Genomic DNA, 21,906 nt, shown 5'->3' on the forward strand with positions numbered 1-21,906 from the left:
ATAGTTTCGTACTGTTAGGGAACTAGCTATTTAAGTACTTGTATACTCACATCTCTGAACTTCATGAGGTATCGTACAGCTCTGCCTCTCAGCACAGCATAGGTTTGCTTATCTAGTTCAGGAGTATTCTGTATCTCTCTATTTTTACAAGTCAAGTTCTACCTAAATCAAGACCCTTTTCTCAAAGAAAATTCCAAAAAACGGGCAACCCTTAGCTACCGTTACACCTTTCAAAAGTCAAGGGGATTTCCAAAGGAATTCTGGGACATAGTTACGTACTGTTAGGGATCCAGCTATTAGTACTCGTATACTCACATCTCTGAACTTCATGAGGTATCGTACAGCTCTGCCTCTCAGCACAGCATAGGTTTGCTTGTCTAGTTCAGGAGTATTAGAGCCAGTCACGTGGTCTACTATGACTGCCCAGTTCTTCATTTCCTCTTCCACCTTCTTCAGTTCCTTCTTCTCCAATCTGAAACCAAACAAATATTGTTGTTTACAAATGCAAAGGAATTAGCTAAGAGGCCATTTTTCCAAGCGCGTCTCCATATTTTCCTACAATATTACTGATATGAAAAGTCGTACTTTCCTTCCGGGAACTGAAATGATTTTCCCTTTCCAAGATAGTGTTGCTCTCAATCCTTGATGTAAAATTTCAATTAAATAAAAATGTAAATGCAGTTTCTTTGTGTTATTATGTCACAACTTTGGTGCTGACTGCAGCATTGTAGGATTTTCCCAATATCTCAATAATCGATAACAGCCTCCATTTGAGAGTGGACATCTCGCTATGCTTGCAGTCTGGAGTTCTGAGATTATTGGTGTTTTCAAATGTCCGACGGAGTACGCAGAACCAACTTTAGTTCTAATCTGACCATTCATCAAGTAAGACCCCCTGTATCTCTCTGAGTTTTTAGTTACATGTCACATTGTCACCACATATTCAAAGGACAATAATGAATGAGATAGATACAAGCTGGTGTGTAGATTTATTTGAATATAAAAATAGCAAAGAGAATGTATTTCCGTTCCGAGAACGAACCTTATTCCTTCAGGATAAAATTGACCCCTGGCGAAAATTGAACCCTCGTATACCTACTACCTACCTATTTGCTGAAAATAGTTATGTATGGATCCCACCCTGTAGATATGGCGTAAGTGTTGTAAGTTTACCGGTATAGATATTAGATAGGTATCCCTGAACCTGGTCCTAAAATAAGGATAACAAATGCTTCCTCTCTTTCATTGGGTACTCACTGTCAGGAGGATATCAAAGCTCCCCTTTCGCTGAAAATATCAGCTACTGAACACTCCTTCACACCCGCAAATTACGTGGTTTTCTCTAAATAGTATAGGTACGTTAGGTAAAAATCAACGTGCTAGGTCCCAGGTTCGATTCCCGCCCGGTGTAAAATTTATCCTAAACAAATGCTGGCTTTCTCCTACCATGTCCTCCTCTCTTTGATTGCGGGACGATAAGACCTCCATTGTTACAGCTCGCTCTATCGAATTTCTTTAAAAGAAAAGAAAACTATTTCACAGGCGGAAATTACTTGATTTTCAGGAGAACAGCCAAAAAGATGCACCATCATCGTATTTCAACTGTCGGATCGATGCAACTTACTTTCCATTAGCCTATTAAACTGAAAATCGACCCAACTACTAATATGAGGTAGCAAATGTCTTGGACTTTGTCTACCCTTGTTTAGTAAGACACTATTTGAATGTCTCCCCAATATTTGTCACTACTATCCCCAATATTTGTATTCTTTATTGGTATTCGATTTCACAGTGTAACTGTTTAGTTTTTTATTGGTTTGGTTATATTATAACCACGCCATAATCTGGTGTGGAACTGTTAGTTGGTCGAGGTAGATGCCACAGGTCCCGTACTAGTGCTGCTACTGCTGCTGGTAGTACCTTTGGGATCTGCCCGTAGAGACTGGATAAGGCTTTGGTTCACCAGGAATGTGAAATGTAAACCAGCGATCTGAAACATTCAAGTTAATGATTGAATTAAAATGCCAACCATATGCTGCCTTGTATTAGTAATCAGTCTAAAGTAGCAACAAAGTTAAACGTATATTTTAGTTTTTGGAGCACAAAATCGGACCTATCTTAAAGTCTCTGAAGTGATTTTGGGACAAAACACAAAAATTGCATTCCCAACATTCAGACCTCCCCATTCACATCTTATCGTCCCGAAATCCAATAGAGAAGAGGACAGGATGGGAGAAAGCCACCCTTAATTGTTCAGGAGTTCGCCCCGGGTGGGAATCGAACCCGCAACCTCGCTTTTAAATAATAAATTAAATCTGATTCTCCCATCAAATGAGAGGCATACTACGGGATGGACATGCTACGACACAGGCCGCATGTTATTAAAGTAAGAGTTGTTACATTGCTACGAAATAAAAAGGGCAGCGCCAGCCTAGTTAGCTTGGTTGGTAGCGCATCTGCCTTGTAAGCGCTAGGCCGCGGGTTCGATTCCCGCCCGGGGCGGATTTTATCCTAATGGGATACGGTTCTCAGAACGGCTGGCTTTCTCCTATCCTGTCTTCCTTCTCTCTTCGATTTCGTGACGATAAGACCTTAGCAGTTCCAGTTTCCTCTATCAAACCTCTTCAAAAAAAAAAAAACACTTTTTTTAATTAGAGATCTTACCTCAATGATGGAGTTGTGATTGAGCTTATATTTGTTGCTCGCAATGATGGGTCTTCCGTCCACGTAGATGGGTCTCTTGCCTTCATTGGCAATGAAGAAGTCCCCATTGTTTCTCATCCTGACGATAAGACCTTAGCAGTTCCAGTTTCCTCTATCAAACCTCTTAAAAAAAACACTTTTTTTTTAATTAGAGATCTTACCTCAATGATGGAGTTGTGATTGAGCTTATACTTGTTGCTCGCAATGATGGGTCTTCCGTCCACGTAGATGGGTCTCTTGCCTTCATTGGCAATGAAGAAGTCCCCATTGTTTCTCATCCTGATACAAGCTTGTCTTCTAGACACCTTCCATGCGGGACCTTCTAGAGATAGGTCGATGTCTACGGAATGGTCTGCCGTGGATCTGCCCAGGGTCACCTGTGATAATATACGGAAGGAAACTATAATAACAGCCTCCATTTGAGAGTGGACATCTCGCTATGGTTGCATTCTGGAGTTCTGAGATTATTGGTGTTTTCAAATGTCCGACGGAGCACGCAGAACCAACTTTAGTTCTAATCTGACGATTCATCAAGTAAGACCCCCTTGTATCTCAAAGAAAATTAAAAAAACCGGGCAACCCTTAGCTACCATTACACCTTTCAAAAGTCAAGGGGATTTCCAAAGGAATTCTGGGACATAGTTACGTACTGTTAGGGATCCAGCTATTTAAGTACTCGTATACTCACATCTCTGAACTTCATGAGGTATCGTACAGCTCTGCCTCTCAGCACAGCATAGGTTTGCTTATCTAGTTCAGGAGTATTAGAGCCAGTCACGTGGTCTACTATGACTGCCCAGTTCTTCATCTCCTCTTCCACCTTCTTCAGTTCCTTCTTCTCCAATCTGAAACCAAACAAATATTGTTGTTTACAAATGCAAAGGAATTAGCTAATAGGCCATTTTCCCAAGCGCGTCTCCATATTTTCCTACAATATTACTGATATGAAAAGTCGTACTTTCCTTTCGGAAACTGAAATGATTTTCCCTTTCCAAGATGGTGTTACTCTCAATCCTTGATGTAAAATTTCCATTAAAAAGAAAAAAAAAATGTTGAGTGTACTCAAAGTTTCTCTCAAAGAAGAAAATAATTTTTGAGAGCGCTCAAAACGTTCACCGAAGAATGGTAACGCGATCGCCTGAACAACGGAACGAAAGGAATTATTCTAGCTATTTCAACCTTTCAACTCTTGTTTTCGGAGGTTGTGGGTTCGAATTCCGGCCAAAGTGAAACTTTTTGAAGCGAGTACAAGGGCATACTAAAAGGGCATGTAACGATTTACCATGGAGGTAATGTTCGTTGAGTGCACTCAAAGTTTCTCTCAAAGAAGAAAATAATTTTTGGGAGCGCTCAAAACGTTCACCGAAGAATGGTAACGCGATCGCCTGGACAACGGAACGAAAGGAATTATTCTAGCTATTTCAACCTTTCAACTCTTGTTTTCGGAGGTTGTGGGCTCGAATTCCGGCCAAAGTGAAACTTTTTGAAGCGAGTACAAGGGCATACTAAAAGGGCATGTAACGATTTACCATGGAGGTAATGTTCCAATCCTCACCTGTGCTCCTGAGCCACTTCGAATTCAGACAAAGGATCCTTTATCTCCAACAACTCCGACTGAGCAATTGAGTCTTCAAACTCGCTGAAACTGCGAAGTGACTTCTCCATTCTAGTGGAGGCTGGAACTAAAACCGAAAACAAAAATTATAAAAAACACTAAAAATAAAGGAAAATGTTTTTTTCAAGAGTATTGATAGGCACAATGTCAAGAGCATGAAGGCACAGTGTGGAGCAGGCATGTGGTCGACAAAGCCTTAGCCACGGATAAGTAAGTATTGATAGAGTGAACTGAATTCAAGCAATATAAATTCCTACAAGCACTATTATTCTCTCTCTCTCTCTTTTTTTTTTTTTTTTTTTTTTTTTTTTTTATTTTTTACTCCACACTAAAAATAAAGGAAAATGTTTTCTTCAAGAGTATTGATAGGCACAATGTCAAGAGCATGAAGGCACAGTGTGCAGCAGACATGTGGTCGACAAAGCCTTAGCCACGGATAAGTAAGTAAGTAAGTAAGTATTGATAGAGTGAACTGTATTCAAGCAATATAAATTCCTACAAGCACTATTATTCTCTCTCTTCTTTTTTTTTAAGCAGGACTCACCAGTCTGATCGGGAAGAAGATAGTAAGACTTGAGTGCGGTCCAATGAGTCATCAAAGTTTTGGCAGTCCTGCCTCGATGAAACACAAATGGGTTTTTCTAAGCAGGACTCACCAGTCTGATCCGGAAGAAGATAGTAAGACTTGAGTGCGGTCCAATGAGTCATCAAAGTTTTGGCAGTCCTGCCTCGATGAAACACAAATGGGTTTTTCTTGAGGAGATCCGCAAATACATCAAGAGTGGGGTTGCTATTCTGTGAAGACAAAGATACATAATGTGAACATTTGAGAACGTCAGTTTGTTTGTTTGTTTGTTGTTGTTGTTGTTGTTGTTGTTGTTGTTGTTGTTGTTGTTGTTGTTTTTTTTTTTTTTTTTTTTTTTTTTTTTTTTTTTTTTTTTTTTTTTTTTTTTTTAAACCTAACTGCGTCCTGCCTTGGAAGCTAGCAATGACACTGTAGGAAAATATTGAGATGCGAGAGCAAAAATGGCCAAATGAACAAAGATCGCGACATTTTCAACTTACCTAACTGCCAAGTTCTTTAGTGAAGGGGGTTTTACCACCATTCGGCACCAAGCTACTCGTCTACACATAAGCAGGGAAAAGCCAATAAAACGTAGCGTATATCCAGGCTTAAAAACAAAAACAAAAAAATGTTCCAAAGAAGAACTTACCGACTTAATGCTGCCCAATAGCTCTTCCTCATCATTGGAGAACAACGCCTTGGCCTGTATATTGTGTACCACCTCCGGGTGGCACTGCCTTGGAAGCTAGCAATGACATTGTAGGAAAATATTGAGATGCGAGAGCAAAAATGGCCTAATGATCAAAGATCCCGACATTTTCAACTTACCTAACTGCCAAGTTCTTTAGTGAAGGGGGTTTTACCACCATTCGGCAACAAGCTACTCGTCTACACATAAGCAGGGAAAAGCCAAGAAAACGTAGCGTATATCCAGGCTTAAAAACAAAAACAAAAAAATGTTCCAAAGAAGAACTTACCGACTTAATGCTGCCCAATAGCTCTAGAGCAAAAAAGGCCTAATGATCAAAGATCCCGACATTTTCAACTTACCTAACTGCCAAGTTCTTTAATGAAGGGGGTTTTACCACCATTCGGCACCAAGCTACTCGTCTACACATGAGCAGGGAAAAGCCAATAAAACGTAGCGTATATCCAGGCTTAAAAACAAAAACAAAAAAAATTTCCAAAGAAAAACTTACCGACTTAATGCTGCCCAATAGCTCTTCCTCATCATTGGAGAACAACGCCTTGGCCTGTATATTGTGTACCACCTCCGGGTGTAGATTCTGCATCCCCTGGACTGCCAGACGGGACAAATTAGGATCGTAGAGTAACGTGAACCAGCGCTGGAGACATTCGTTGAAAGTGAACTTGCACGAGAACTTCAAACCGCGGTGAACAGCTTTGATGTCGTTAGTCTGCGGAAAATAGAATATAAAAGTCTCAGAATTATATTAGATATCCTCTATCAAGCTGGTTAACATAAGAAGATGTGAACAGCTTTGATGTCGTTAGTCTGCGGAAAATAGAAGAGAATAAACGTCTCAGGCCGGGGGGCCACAAAGTGAGTTCAAACTCGGTTCAAGTTTAACTCTCGGATCTCATTGGCCATTTTTTTTTTTTGAGAATAAACGTCTCAGGCTTGGGGCCACAAAGTGAGCAGAGATGTGCAAAATGCTTTTGAAAACCAATTTGAAATGCAAAATGTAAAATGCCTCTAGAAAACCAATTTGAAATGCAAAAATATGACCCAAAACCGAATTCACATACCTACGTGAGGCGTGAGCTTATCGAACCAGTGAAATGGGTTTCAAAATATTTTCACCTTTTCAATAAAATCATCAATATCACAATGCCACATTTAGCCCCCTTAATATTCACTGGAATTTTCTACCCTACCAAGAAATGCTGAAATATTCAGTATTTCAGTTCACAATGCCATATTTAGCCCCCTTAATATTCACTGGAATTTTCTACCCTACCAAGAAATGCTGAAATATTCAGTATTTCAGTGGTATCTATCTAAAAAATATCACAATGCCACATTTAGCCCCCTTAATATTCACTGGAATTTTCTACCCTACCAAGAAATGCTGAAATATTCAGTATTTCAGTGGTATCTATCAAAAAAAAAAGTGGATTTAATAAACAACACTGGCCATTATCTTACAAATAATAAAATGAAGAACAGTCGATTTTATTCCAATAAACAATAGTGGATTTAATAAACAACACTGGCCATTATCTTACAAATAATAAAATGAAGAACAGTCGATTTTATTCCAATAAACAATAACAAAAAGAAATATGATAAATCAATATTATTTACTTAGCGACAATTTAATATTTATTTGTTTTTATTGTCCAGATAAAACAATATTCTAAATACCTACTTAACTTAAAATCAATATTATTTACTTAGCGACAATTTAATATTTATTTGTTTTTATTGTCCAGATAAAACAATATTCTAAATACCTACTTAACTTAACTAAACTCTTGAGACAGGAAAGGTAAATGAAAGCTAACTTTCCATACGAGAGGTGTAGAGAACTGACAGTTGTATTTTGTAAACCTTGACTAAACTCTTGAGACAGGAAAGGTAAATGAAAGCTAACTTTCCATACGAGAGGTGTAGAGAACTGACAGTTGTATTTTGTAAACCTTGGACGCACTAAGTTCTCTTTAATGACTTGAATGAAACCCGTACCTAGATACAAGTTATCACTAGAGAGGAGTGGATTCTTATTTAATTTTTCAATGTTTTCAAAGCGGTCTCTCATTTGATATGGTGTATGGTTTGTTATATGTCTAACAGACCCCCAAACAGCTGTATGATTCTCTATCGAAGACAGTATTACTTCAGGGAAGTCCAATCTGTTTATCTTCATTTTCTTCACTCGATTTTTCCACTTTTTTAAACAGTGTCTCGCATGAATGTATTTGACTTTCTTTTTGACAATTTTTCGAAGTTTTCGCAGTTCTCTTTCTTTTCTCAATCGAATCATGGCCAACTCATGTTCTCTGGCTTTTTTCTTCTGTGCTTTTGCCAGATTTTTCATAACAATCTGGAAGTCATATTCCACTTTCTTATTGAGCACATATTGTTTTACTTTCATTTCCCATTCTTTCTGTTTCTCCAACTCTATCTGACGTAATCTTTCCTTCTCCAATGCCTCCTGTCTCTCTTCAAGTTCTCTTAGTCTTTGTTCTTCAATTTCTTTTTGTTTCTGCAGTTCAATTTCTCTTTGATGCTTCAATTCTAATCTTGTTTTACTTTCATTTCCCATTCTTTCTGTTTCTCCAACTCTATCTGACGTAATCTTTCCTTCTCCAATTCCTTCTGTCTCTCTTCAAGTTCTCTTAGTCTTTGTTCTTCAATTTCTTTTTGTTTCTGCAGTTCAATTTCTCTTTGATGCTTCAATTCTAATTCTTGCTGTCTCTTCATCTCTAACTCTTTTTCTCTTTGTTTTTGTAATTCCAATTCTCTTTGTTTTTGTAATTGGAGCTCCAACTGTCGCTGTTTTTCTTTTTCTTTTTGCAATGCCTCAAATTCTTCTCGTCTATCTTCTTCTTTTTCGTCATCTGCCGCACGTTTTCTAGTTTGCTGTTCTGATTCCCGTAAAAATAACTCAAACGATTTTTCAAAGCCTGAATTCTTTCCTGATGAGATGTTTGGACTTGTATCCCTAATCTCAGATACTTTCTCTAGAAAATTGAAACTCGCGTTATGTTGCCCAGTTTCGTTGGATGTTTTACTAGGGTTCATAAATTCTCTAAAACTACTTGGACGACTAAATAGAGTTCCTGTGTCAATTGAAGATTTCCCGAATACGTTAACGTTAGTCCTTGAAGGAACACTTGAGGCTTCATCAGAGGTTTTAGTGCCAAAAATGTTTATACTCTTACTGGATACTTGGCTTGACGAAGATGGTGGGACAAATAAACCAATACTCGAATCCAACACGGGTTGTTGAAAACTGTTGGGATTTGCAGCTTAGTGCCAAAAATGTTTATACTCTTGCTGGATACTTGGCTTGACGAAGATGGTGGGACAAATAAACCAATACTCGAATCCAACACGGGTTGTTGAAAACTGTTGGGATTTGCAGAGTTCTTATTTGTATAACTGACTTGTATTTGCCCACAGTGTTATCCTCTTACCAATTACATAATTCTTCTTTCTTCTTACCTTCTTTCTTCTTACCTTCTTAGCCACCTAGGTACCTACTATTGTTTTATTATCATTTCCCTTTCCCCCCCCCCTTTTATTACTGTTATCACCTTTTTTTTTTTTAAATTAATCAGGGTGTTTATTTTGTAAAATGTACCCCCCATAATGTATCAAATATATAAGACCTTGGTTGGACTGCGGGGGAAAAGGGACTTTTCAGTCCTATCCCAGCAGGATAAACAAGGTATATTCTATTCTATTCTATAATTATAAATATGACCCAAGACCGAATTCACATACCTACGTGAGGCGTGAGCTTATCGAACCAGTGAAATGGGTTTCAAAATATTTTCACCTTTTCAATAAAATCATCTTTTACCTGCAAAACCCCATTGATCAAAGCCAAATCATCAGCGGGTTTCCAACGCCCCAGATCTTTATGTCCTTGAGTAAGGGGTTTCATTTTCCTGCTGCTAGAAGAGCGTTTGGTTGAAGAACTTGAAGCAATGGACGTCAGAGCCGCTGGCTGGGGTAGACTTTTGGCGGCCGTTTTCTTGCTCTTCCCATGATCCGGAGGAAGGGCGGGAGCTTCAAATGTGACATTGGAAGAAACGGAGGACGTGGAGGGAAGAGAACTGGTGGGGTAATCTGAAGAGGAAATAAAAATGTTACATCAGGTAAGGCCAAATTATCACTGGCAAATATCCCACACCCGAAGGAACATTTTAGGGCCTCTCTATGAAGTAATTAATATTAATACCTGGCCAGCCTAGTTAGCTTAGTTGATAGTGCGTCTGCCTTGTAAGCACTAGGCCGCGGGTTCGATTACCGCCCGGGGCGGATTTTATCCTGACTTCACACTTTCGGCTAAATCCGCTAAATAGAAAATTTTGTTAGCATCTGTGTGGATATGATAATTATGTATTTATCCCACGTACCTTCTAACAAAGGTAATTGTAATTTTAGAGAAATTATTTAAAGGTGATTCAAAATGAACCATTCCTGCTCCGTCCTCACACTCAATCAATCTCAACTTCTTCCTCGAACCTCTCAGTGATGACTTGGCTGATGATTGTAGGTACCTACTGATTTTAAAGAAATCTCTAAAAATGACTACTGTGTCCATATTTCATTTTTGTCTTGTCTTGAGGCTCCATGAAGCACCAAAATCATAGGTATTGAGATAGGTACCTATCTAGTATTTTGGCAGAACTTGGGGGGGACCCGGATAGTCATACCTACTAATAGGTAGGTACGGTATCTCTGTTATAAGTAGTTTTTGGCAGTCTAATAATCATTAATATCTGTATTGTTTTGTACAACGCTTATGGTACCTGAGATGAGATACCATGTATCTTAAGGCTAAATAATTGAGAAATCACATTGATTAATCATTATTCAGTACGAGTACCTAAATTCTTTCGTTTACCAAAACTGACAGAGCAAAGGATTTTCTTCAGCTCTCGAGTGTTTTTAATCCGAGAAAGGATTGGACAAAAAACGAGTTTATCTCTAAAATCTGCGACACGGAATCTATTTCAATGCTCAACGAAGGATAAACTAGATCACGAGAGACCCTAGAAGAGAAAGGATTAAGGCTCCATCGGACACCTTTGGTGTGAAGATCCTTTCCAACAGGTCTCTTCTCAAGGAAATCTGCGACACGGAATGTATTTCAATGCTCAACGAAGGATAAACTGGATCACGAGAGACCCTAGAAGAGAAAGGATAAAGGCTCCATCGGACACCTTTGGTGTGAAGATCCTTTCCGACAGTTCTCTTCTCAAGGAGAAAAGTAGTTCACGAGATTCAAGTAAGAACCTAAATAAGTAAAGTACTTTTTGAACAATAACAGAGGCTCAGAGGCATCAGGTATCTCGAGTGTAATACCTAGCAAGATTGTTAGGTGATAATCCTTATCTTTTTTTTCTTTCGAATAACATTCGAGAAATAATGGGTAAACTATTGCATTTAGACAGGGTGTCCAGGAAAGTATTGGTTAGGAAGTAGTAACCCTCCCTAGTACGGAATTTACCTACAGCTCGTGTTGGTCCAAAAAAGGAGTCTCCTTGATTATACCTTTCGGGGATCACTAGCATTTCCCAGATGTTATGCATTGGAGGAACATTTGAAAAACCTTATGAGTTTCTAGTACATGTCACCACATATTCGAAGGACGATAATGAATGAGATAGATACAAACTGGTGTGTAGATTTATTTGACTATAAAAATAGCAAAGAGAATGTATTTCCGTTCCGAGAACGAATTTTTCTTTTTCTCTATACAATGAACTCCTCAATGTATAAAATAATTGAATGTGTAACTGAACTTGAAGTGGTACTTGAATATATTTCCCAATTATTATTCCAGTGTGAATAGCTCATTGACAGTACGCGTTTCGACTGCCTGATCGATGCAACTTACTTTCCATCAACCTATTAAACTGAAAGTCCACCCAACTACTAATATGAGGTAGCAAATGTCTTGGACCTTGTCTACCCTTGTTTAGTAAGACACTATTTGAATGTCCCCCCCCCCCCAATCTTTTTCATCCCCAATAGGATAATGTTCCCATAGCAGTTACAGTTCCCTCTGTCAAACCTCTTTAAAAAAATTAATACCTGGAAATGGCTAGTTTCTCTGTGGCATATAATATATCTAGTAGCGCTGTCAAACTTTCTTGACTTGGCGGGCGGAGCACTACCGCTAGGTATTAAATCTACTGAAAATATCTGCCTATAATTTGGAGCATCCACCAAAATTTCGCATGGGGGAGAGAATAAATATAAGAATGACAAAATAAGGCAAATAATGTGGCAATCTTTTGGGGAATTTGGGGCAACAATTAAGCAATAAGGATTAAGATGGAACTTTATTGTTATAACTTACCATAGGCTGGGGAACTAATGGAGTGAGTTCTAGGCTTGGATATTTTGTTGGGCAGACTACATTCCACCAACTCATCATCAAACTTCTTCCTCTTGATAGATCTCGAGCTACTGCAAGGTTCAAAACGAAACATTTTAGAAATCGACTTAATCGTAGTATTATGGTAAATTGCTTTGCTTTCCGTGTCCGTGAGATAGACATGGCACCTATCTAACCTAGGTATGGTAAATAATTAATCCTAGATCGGTAAGTTCTTTGCATAATATATATTACATTTTTGGTTCAAGCGCCTAAAATGCACAGGTAAGCCGAATTTTTGGATTCGTGAACTGACCTTATTTATTTTCTTTGTGACATCATCAAGATTTTACCTATTATTTTTCATTTATTGTCTAACTAATGCTCTAATGGAACCTTTTTCCACTTGCCCTAAACTGAAAAAAAAAAAACAATATAATTACATTTTTGGTTCAAGCGCCTAAAATGCATAGGTAAGCCGAATTTTTGGATTCGTGAACTGACCTTATTTTCATTTTCTTTGTGACATCATCAAGATTTTACCTATTATTTTTCATTTATTGTCTAACTACTTAATGCTCTAATGGAACCTTTTTCCACTTGCCCTAAACTGAAAAAAAAAAAAAACAATATGAACTGGTGAGTGGTGTTTTACCTTCTTCTCTTCAAACTCTCTGGTGTCCCAGTGGGGGTAGTTTGTCCAAAACTGGAGTTCATGGCATTCAACTGGTTCAGTAGTTCGGAGGTCGAGGGTTTGACACCAATCAAGATATGAACCTATTGGAAAAAATGGCATGTTTCTAGAGAGACGGTTGTTTTATCGAAATTTATATTTTGTACACAATTGTACATTGACGTTAATGCCCATTCCATAGTAAGTTTTATTATCAATTAAGGTAAGAAGGTACAAAATAATAAATATCACAATGCCACATTTAGCCCCCTTAATATTCACTGGAATTTTCTACCCTACCAAGAAATGCTGAAATATTCAGTATTTCAGTGGTATCTATCTAAAAAAAAGTGGATTTAATAAACAACACTGGCCATTATCTTACAAATAATAAAATGAAGAACAGTCGATTTTATTCCAATAAACAATAACAAAAAGAAAAAAATCAATATTATTTACTTAGCGACAATTTAATATTTATTTGTTTTTATTGTCCAGATAAAACAATATTCTAAATACCTACTTAACTTAACAAGATTAAGGTATAAAATAAGAATTAACTACCTAAAGAATCTAAAGTGACTAACACAATGGAAACTCGGGATCTTCAAGTTGTTTATGTACACTAAGTGAACAATGCAACATGGACAATTACCCTTTTACTAAGTTCACTGAGCTACTCGTTAGCATGTAAATACTCTAAGACAAAACTGGTGGTCCAAGGGATAAATTTTGCGTTACTTGTATTACATACTGACCCACCAATGAGAGTGTAACTCGGACTTCAAGATTTCCCTATCATAAAATAAGAAAGCAAGACAAAACTAGTGGTAAATTTTGCGTTACTTGTATTACATACTGACCCACCAATGAGAGTGTAACTCGGACTTCAAGATTTCCCTATCATAAAATAAGAAAGCATTGTTCAGTTGAGTAATGTATCTTCTCAGATTCCAAAGGAAGCATGGCAAGAGGATATTGCCCCAGTTGACACGTCTAAGATATTGCTCTAGATTCTCCTTGGGAGGATTCAGCAATCTCATGACAATGATAAACAACTCGTTATGTCCACTCTTGTCAATAACAGCACAGAAATGTTTCAGCAACTTCTTCAACTTTGTCAATTTGAGCACAGGCCAAGATTTAAATCTAGGTAAAGTCAATGTGGTGACGAGAGTTTCTAAATGATCAGGATTGTTATTAATGACGATACTAGCGCTATCTTTGAACAGAATTGTGTTGAACTCTGAGCCAAGGGTGATCTGCTCTGCGATGGAATAAAGTTTACTCACAAGTATATTGTAAATGTTGATGAAATAGTTTGTTCTTCTACAATCTTCAGTTGTTTTCTGTTGGTTGCTTCTAAATTTAAATGGTCCTTGTCAACAATGAAAGACTAAGGACTAATTTTTTAACAATGTATATGTAAACATACTGATGGATTCTTATGTGAATGTGACTTTGTGAAGATTTATCTTGAAAAGAAGTAAACACAGATAGAGAGCAAATTAAATTATGAGTGAGCTACCATGAGTAAAATACTTCAGTTGTTTTCTGTTGGTTGCTTCTAAATTTAAATGGTCCTTGTCAACAATGAAACACTAAGGACTAATTTTTTAACAATGTATATGTAAACATACTGATGGATTCTTATGTGACTTTGTGAAGATTTATCTTGAAAAGAAGTAAACACAGATAGAGAGCAAATTAAATTATGAGTGAGCTACCATGAGTAAAATATAAACAAAAAAGAAATCCAGGCTGGACTTTATTTAAAAAAAAAGGGGGGTTGGCGCCTCCCCTTGGCCACTGTTCTTGCATGACATGACCTGTTTCCATTGTAGCATGTATAATGTACCATTCATTCATCTCGTAAGTAGGTACTTAAAATAGCACTATCACACAATCAAGGAAACAAACCAAAACACTAGCAAACCAAATACAAAAAGCTACACAAATTGCATAGCTTATTTCCATTTTCAATACTGAGTGGCTTTCTTTGATCCAGACCAACTTAAGACAGGTTTAAATCCTAAAGATTCACAGCATTATACCTATATTGTAGGGTATAATGCTGTGAACCTTTACCCAGACCAACTTAGATCCTAAAGGTTCACAGCATTATACCTGTGTTGTACGGCTTGTTTCCACTTAGGTGCCTAGCATGCCATGAGGCAAATGCCACCCGAGTAGAAATGTAGCTTTATGGACACACAGGTGGGAGGATTAATGGTCCCGTTGAATTGTAGGGTATAATGCTGTGAACCTTTACCCAGACCAACTTAAATCCTAAAGGTTCACAGCATTATACCTGTGTTGTACAGCTTGTTTCCACTTAGGTGGCTTTGGTGCCTAGCATGCCATGAGGCAAATGCCACCCGAGTAGAAATGTAGCTTTATGGACACACAGGTGGGAGGATTAATGGTCCCGTTGGGAGTACATTGTCCAGGCTCCCGACTATACTTAATGGTCCTGGGTCTGTGGTCCTTGCTGTGAATCTGCACTTGGGAGGAAACCCCTAGAGAGTAATTCTTGGGAGAGAGGGCTAATAATGATAAAATTAAATAGTAAAGGTAAGTCCTAAGTACTTACTTGTTTTTAATCTTATGCAACAGCAGTTGTTATTCTTCAATGTCCATGCACTGTTGATGCTAACTATGGCATCTTTCAACTAGGCTTTTATTTTGAGGGATTTTACAATAAATAGCGTCAGGATTGTTATTAATGACGATACTAGCGCTATCTTTGAACAGAACTGTGTTGAACTCTGAGCCAAGGGTGATCTGCTCTGCGATGGAATAAAGTTTACTCACAAGTATATTGTAAATGTTGATGAAATAGTTTGGATTTCTCAACTGAGCTAGCATCTCATCTGTGCATACGACAATGTCCAAGTCTAGCTTCACCTCGAGGAATACAGCTTCTACTTGATTAGAGAAGAACTCATAGAGATTTTCATAGCAAAGTGTTGGGTGAGCTAAGCTAAAGTGAGAACGGAACTCGGACAAGATAGACTGAGAAACATCGGCAGCTGATCCCCACTTGATAATACTTATGCTATCAGTGGCGTTGAAATAGTTCAAAACTTGGTCTCTTGTGTAACTGCTTCGATATATCAGGATGATAATACGAACATCAGAATTCAGAACATCGATACTCGTTAGGAACCGAGCATAAGATTTTTCCAAAGTTTCCCAAAGTTCGCTCATAATAAACACATACAGATTGGAATCCTTCAACGTGGTTGCTTCAAGTTCATGGCCTTTGACTAGGTGATAACTCGTGTAGAGGGTAAGGCCATTTGATTTCAAACACTCACAGTCCCCTAGAGATTGTTTGTTGTCGTAGCATAACTTGCGTAAGAATTCAGAGAGTTGTACCTCGACTGGACTAAACTCTTGAGACAGGAAAGGTAAATGAAAGCTAACTTTCCATACGAGAGGTGTAGAGAACTGACAGTTGTATTTTGTAAACCTTGGACGCACTAAGTTCTCTTTAATGACTTGAATGAAACCCGTACCTAGATACAAGTTATCACTAGAGAGGAGTGGATTCTTATTTAATTTTTCAATGTTTTCAAAGCGGTCTCTCATTTGATATGGTGTATGGTTTGTTATATGTCTAACAGACCCCCAAACAGCTGTATGATTCTCTATCGAAGACAGTATTACTTCAGGGAAGTCCAATCTGTTTATCTTCATTTTCTTCACTCGATTTTTCCACTTTTTTAAACAGTGTCTCGCATGAATGTATTTGACTTTCTTTTTGACAATTTTTCGAAGTTTTCGCAGTTCTCTTTCTTTTCTCAATCGAATCATGGCCAACTCATGTTCTCTGGCTTTTTTCTTCTGTGCTTTTGCCAGAGCCAGGTTTTACAATCCCAAATTTATTGTGATCTCTGAGCATTCTCCGAGACTGCTCAAATCAAGATTTTTGAATGCTCCGAGGTAACAATGGATTATGGGCTGGTAGCACTTAGCCTAAGCTTATCAAAATTTATCAGAATTTTCTTTTAAATCTCGTCTCAGGAATCTCACAAATCTCAGGGAATGTGATGAAGACAAACCATGGACATTTGATTCTGCAATAGCTTTTTTGAATAAATTACTTGGGCTTGATTGCTTTGAAAAGAGATTCGAATCAGTGGACGGTTTATTAAATAGGTTGACATCAGTAGTAGCTGACTTTGAGAATAATGTTTGTCGTTTGATTCTGCAATAGCTTTTTTGAACAAATTACTTGGGCTCGATTGCTTTGAAAAGAGATTCGAATCAGTGGACGGTTTATTAAATAGGTTGACATCAGTAGTAGCTGACTTTGAGAATAATGTTTGTCAGCCAGGTTTACAATCCCAAATTTATTGTGATCTCTGAGCATTCTCCGAGACTGCTCAAATTAAGATTTTTGAATGCTCCGAGGTAACAACGGATTATGGGCTGGTATGACAATGGAAGATGTGCATTTGGATCAAACTTTTAAAAATAGGAAGTCGGAAATATTTTGAAACTTTTAGAAAAATCCAAATATTACTAATTAATATTCCTAAAAGTTCGGTTTTTCCAAAATACCATCGATTCAAAGAAAAAATATCCAAATGCTTAAGCTTCTCTGTCTCACTCATCTCACTGTCACGCAAACCACTCTCATTCAACCTCCTTTAAACACAGTGTTGCCGTTTTTCCAAGGTCGTGAATCTCACTCACCTGACAACATTGCTACAAAAAATGTAAAAAAGCCCGGTTTACAATCCTAAATTTATTGTGATCTCTGAGCATTCTCCGAGACTGCTCAAATTAAGATTTTTGAATGCTACGAGGTAACAACGGATTATGGGCTGGTAGCACTCAGCCTAATCTTATCAAAATTTATCAGAATTTTCTTTTAAATCTCGTCTCAGGAATCTCACACATCTCAGGGAATGTGATGAAGACAAACCATGGACCAAGAAATAGATTTAGGAGAAAACAACCCAGAAATCAAAACTAAAAGCATAGAACAAACACTTCTGCCTTTGGTAAAACAGGTAAGAATTTATTAATCTATGATTTAGACATTCTGCTTTATAAAAATCTGTGTTACAAAATATCAACCCTACCTTTACTTAAAGCAAACTGAAATCTATAGTCTGATTGCTCAAGTACCCATAAATAAATTAGGTAATCTATGATTTAGACATTCTGCTTTAAAAAAATCTGTGTTACAAAATATCAACCCTACCTTTACTTAAAGCAAACTGAAATCTATAGTCTGATTGCTCAAGTACCCATAAATAAATATGGACAAGTAGGAACTTACACCAAGTCAATATATCATTGAGCTACAGCTTAAAACAATGTTTATTTGATTTCATAGTACCTAAGCGCTAAATCCTGACCTTAGATGAAGTGTCTAATCATTTTAGAATCCCAGATAACAAGAACTGTTATGAGCTATTTTTAAAAATACCTCAAAACTTCAAGTAAACTTTCCAAGAGCATAAATTAATGTCAAATAAAATAACGAAGAGGAAGTGGAACAAGCTTATTGATCACCTAACCTATCTTAACCCACACCCTTGCCAGTGACAATAGCATGTTGCATGCATCTTCCCCAATAAATCACTGAAGTTAAGCAATGTTGTGCATGGTTGGTATCTGGCTAGATGACTATTGAGGACATTGAAGTGCTGTTGGCTATTTCAATTTTTTTTTCAAGAGCATAGATTAATGTCAAATAAATTAACGAAGAGGAAGTGGAACAAGCTTATTGATCACCTAACCTATATTAACCCACACCCTTGCCAGTGACAATAGCATGTTGCATGCATCTTTCCCAATAAATCACTGAAGTTAAGCAATGTTGTGCATGGTTTGTATCTGGATAGATGACTATTGAGGACATTGAAGTGCTGTTGGCTATTTCAAGTTTTTTTTTTTTTTTTTTTTTTTTTAAACTATAAAATGTTTGTCCTTCTGTCGACTTATCTGTATCGGTAGCTCTATTTTCGTTTGATAAAAAGTTTGAATCAGATTTTGGTTTCCCAAAAATATTTGTTTGTACAGATGGAGTTTGAAATAGATTAGTAGATGGTTTAGAAAAAGCATTAATATCAGATGAAGAATTAGAAAATCGTTTGGGCAATGAAAATGGTTTTTTAAAAAGGTTGGAGTCTGAATCATTTTCACTGGATACCTTCTCAATATTTGAACTTTCAAACAGTTTGTTATCTGTTGATGCTTTATTTTGAACAAAGTTGTTAACAATTTTGAACAAATTGTTGGAATATGATTGTCCGCTTTCTTCCTTTTGGAATGGGTTTGTCTTAAACCCGTCTTTTTGAAATGGATTAGTTTTAAATAATTCATTGGACTGTTTCCCAAACTCTGTGGGTTTGTTCGTGTCAGAAACAGTGGCTCCTAGTCTTTCGAAAATATTTGACTCTGTAGCAGGATTTGCTTTAGGTGATTGTTTCAACTTCTTATTGTATTCATTCAACATATTTTCATCTATTTCTATGACCGGCATATTTTCAACAACAAATCCAAAGTCCTCTTCAAGTTTTTTAATTTGATCAACTGCATTTGTTGCCAGTTTGTTTAAATTACCATCTGTATCAAAACTGCTATGCACCTTGTGATGTATCTCTTGAGGAACTCCACCAGGTCCAGCTATTGTAAGAGGTAAGAGCATTCGTTTGGCTTTAATCATATTCAAAGAGGTCGCTAGACAAGAAGACACATTGCTGGGGATACTAAAGTCATACTTCCCGATAGACAATTCCCCATCTTCAGTTAGTAACATACCATGAGCACTGCAGAAATCTAGAACATCATTGTCCGTATCAAACTGCAAAATATCTTTCAGATAACTTGATGGAACTTTGAATGACTGGTCTTGAGGACGACAAAAGGCAGATATAACACTTTGTAAAGCTTTTGAACGAACAATGCTTGAATATCTTTGTAACAAGCATGCATTCAAATAAGTTGTCTGTTTCACAAGTTTGAAAAACAGAGAATACAGATGGGAATCGAACCCACGACCTAGGAGGTGCAGAGTGCTAGTACAACGCGCTAACGGCTGGCCCTTGCGACGATACAGAGTGTAAATAATTATAATATGTACCTACCTAAAACTACCTAAGACCTGACCTGAGTAAACAGTGTAAGCAATGGGTGCATTTTACTAAACTTTAATTGGAGTAGAGAATACAAATTATTGTTAAATGCAGAAAAAACGCGTAGACTAAAAAGAATTTCTGGTGCTGTTTGCAAATTAGGAGATAACTGTTGAAACTCCCAGATGATGTCACCACGGTTAAGTTTGAGTAGAATTTCATAAGCTCTAAATTCAGGTTCATTGGGACAGAGAATACAAATTATTGTTAAATGCAGAAAAAACGCGTAGACTAAAAAGAATTTCTGGTGCTGTTTGCAAATGAGGAGATAACTGTTGAAACTCCCAGATGATGTCACCACGGTTAAGTTTGAGTAGAATTTCATAAGCTCTAAATTCAGGTTCATTGGGACAGACTAAGCCTTGTGCATGTAAATCATCATACATGTGAATTAATGATTGTAAACAATTATTGAGATTTTCAGTATTGATTTTTTCATCAAAGATGGATGCATCCTCGCCACATAGACGATCAAAACACAGAATGTGGAAGCGTGCACATTGCTCTAGAATATTGGCTGTGTTGACACTACAAAGTTGTTGCTGAACAATATCCTTCCTGATGCCACGAAGTCTATCCCACAGAAAGTCATACCACTGAGAGACATTGATGTCTGGGAGTTCTATGGTTGGCATGATGTTTAGTACTAGATAGTTCATTGTCATGTTGAGAACAGGTTCAGGACGAAGTTCGTGAGGTAGAGGCTCCTCCTGGTTGGCAGAACTTCTTGAATATTCCTGTCCTTCCTGATGCCACGAAGTCTATCCCACAGAAAGTCATACCACTGAGAGACATTGATGTCTGCAAGTTCTATGGTTGGCATGATGTTTAGTACTAGGTAGTTCATTGTCATGTTGAGAACAGGTTCAGGACGAAGTTCGTGAGGTAGAGGCTCCTCCTGGTTGGCAGAACTTCTTGAATATTCCTTCACTGCAAGCTCAGGTGCCAATCTGTTAGTACCAGGTCTTTGTTCGTAGGGTGTCCACAGTTTTCTGTATGCCCTCATAATTCTTTCTTTCTCAGGACACATGTCAGGGCATGTGCCACCCTTCACATTTACTTTGGTGGCTTTCAATTTCTCCCGGTAGAGTTTATCTCTTAACTCTAGAGTTTCATACTTGTTCTTCAGACTTCTTACTTTAGACAGCTCTTCAGAAGTCATACTAGCAGAACTTGATTTCTTAAATATTTTTGAGCTTTTTACAGCACTTCGTTTGACAACCTTAGACTGATCACCATCAGTGGAAATTTTCCTCACTCTTTTTACTGTTTCTTTGGGACTGTCACTTTTTTCTTTGTGTAGCTTACGTATGATTTTCTTTTTCATTTTAAACAATTCTTTTTCAGAATGAGTCTCATCTAAATCTGGTACATCAAACACATCATTATTGTCATCTAGATAGTTCATATCCAGATCATCATAAGTATGAGTATCTCGTAGGGGTTCAGTCTTTTCGTTCAAGGAAGGACCACTTGTGCCCAGCATTATTTTCAGTTTATAGTTATCAATTACAGTGCCCTCCAAAAAGGCTTTATGGGCAGCTTCATTGGTTATAAAGCAAACAGAGCAGCAAGCAGATTCTTTGTCTATTGAGACTCGCCTCACAGTTCCAAATTTTGTAAAATGCTGACGCATAACTCTTCTATCCAATAAGTTTTCAGGCACATCTGTTATGAAGATCACTTTGCTGGGCTTCCTTGCCTCCATCTCCATTCTGCACAGAAAACAAATGAGGATGTGGGTTAATTTTGTGTCCTGGTGATCGAATTCTTCTACAATCTTCAGTTGTTTTCTGTTGGTTGCTTCTAAATTTAAATGGTCCTTGTCAACAATGAAACACTAAGGACTAATTTGTCAGTTGTTTTCTGTTGGTTGCTTCTAAATTTAAATGGTCCTTGTCAACAATGAAACCCTAAGGACTAATTTTTTAACAATGTATATGTAAACATACTGATGGATTCTTATGTGACTTTGTGAAGATTTGTCTTGAAAAGAAGTAAGTAAACACAGATAGAGAGCAAATTAAATTATGAGGGAGCTACCATGAGTAAAATATAAACAAAAAAGAAATCCAGGCTGGACTTTATTTATAAAAAGGGGGTTGGCGCCT

The 21,906-nt window shown here is 37.5% G+C and overlaps 3 protein-coding genes and 1 long non-coding RNA gene across 9 annotated transcripts in view; 2 read left to right on the forward strand and 2 right to left on the reverse strand.

Moving 5' to 3' along the window:
* Positions 1 to 21,906, reverse strand: part of LOC103508050 (microspherule protein 1) — a 31,656-nt gene that overhangs the window by 1,711 nt on the left and 8,039 nt on the right. For 2 of the 6 annotated variants that reach the window (XM_026822776.1, XM_026822773.1), the window contains exons 2-11: positions 12,621 to 12,742; positions 11,948 to 12,057; positions 9,437 to 9,705; positions 6,083 to 6,301; positions 4,975 to 5,113; positions 4,259 to 4,385; positions 3,392 to 3,548; positions 2,983 to 3,080; positions 2,665 to 2,782; positions 1,817 to 1,990 (exon numbers count right to left, since the gene is read on the reverse strand). In XM_026822776.1, coding sequence (XP_026678577.1) covers positions 1,859 to 1,990; positions 2,665 to 2,782; positions 2,983 to 3,080; positions 3,392 to 3,548; positions 4,259 to 4,385; positions 4,975 to 5,113; positions 6,083 to 6,301; positions 9,437 to 9,705; positions 11,948 to 12,057; positions 12,621 to 12,682 — 1,431 coding nt within the window. In that variant the 5' untranslated portion in view covers positions 12,683 to 12,742 and the 3' untranslated portion in view covers positions 1,817 to 1,858. Of the gene's footprint in view, positions 1 to 315; positions 473 to 1,816; positions 1,991 to 2,664; positions 2,783 to 2,864; positions 3,081 to 3,391; positions 3,549 to 4,258; positions 4,386 to 4,862; positions 4,931 to 4,974; positions 5,114 to 6,082; positions 6,302 to 9,436; positions 9,706 to 11,947; positions 12,058 to 12,620; positions 12,743 to 15,231; positions 15,350 to 21,906 lie in introns of those variants that run through there. The other 4 variants (XM_026822774.1, XM_008472581.3, XM_026822775.1 and 1 more) reach the window with 4 other exon arrangements.
* LOC103508059 lies at positions 13,131 to 16,497 on the reverse strand. Its single transcript, XM_017443592.2, has 3 exons — positions 15,468 to 16,497; positions 13,453 to 13,945; positions 13,131 to 13,338 (listed from the first exon to the last, which is right to left on the reverse strand). The coding sequence occupies exons 1-2, from the start codon at positions 16,455 to 16,457 to the stop codon at positions 13,490 to 13,492; spliced, it is 1,446 nt and encodes a 481-aa protein (XP_017299081.1). The 5' UTR covers positions 16,458 to 16,497; the 3' UTR covers positions 13,131 to 13,338; positions 13,453 to 13,489.
* LOC103508061 (alpha-catulin) overlaps positions 17,509 to 21,906 on the forward strand; it is a 53,619-nt gene continuing 49,221 nt past the window's right edge. The window contains exon 1 of the mRNA XM_026822779.1: positions 17,509 to 17,662. Coding sequence (XP_026678580.1) covers positions 17,576 to 17,662 — 87 coding nt within the window. The 5' untranslated portion in view covers positions 17,509 to 17,575. The remainder of the gene's footprint in view (positions 17,663 to 21,906) is intronic.
* Positions 19,827 to 20,266, forward strand: LOC113466941. The gene is made up of 2 exons (XR_003391182.1): positions 19,827 to 19,972; positions 20,136 to 20,266. It is a non-coding gene; the product is annotated as an uncharacterized LOC113466941 (long non-coding RNA).

The sequence above is a fragment of the Diaphorina citri genome, unplaced genomic scaffold, assembly GCF_000475195.1.
Source record: "Diaphorina citri unplaced genomic scaffold, Diaci psyllid genome assembly version 1.1 scaffold363, whole genome shotgun sequence".
NCBI lineage: Eukaryota > Metazoa > Arthropoda > Insecta > Hemiptera > Psyllidae > Diaphorina > Diaphorina citri.

Excerpts from the sequence above, each read along its gene's own strand:
- LOC103508059 (XM_017443592.2), bottom strand. The coding sequence starts at position 16,457 with ATGATTCGATTGAGAAAAGAAAGAGAACTGCGAAAACTTCGAAAAATT. Across the intron at positions 13,946-15,467 it reads ATCCAAACTATTTCATCAAC|ATTTACAATATACTTGTGAG; the intron begins ATTTACAATATA and ends TATTTCATCAAC.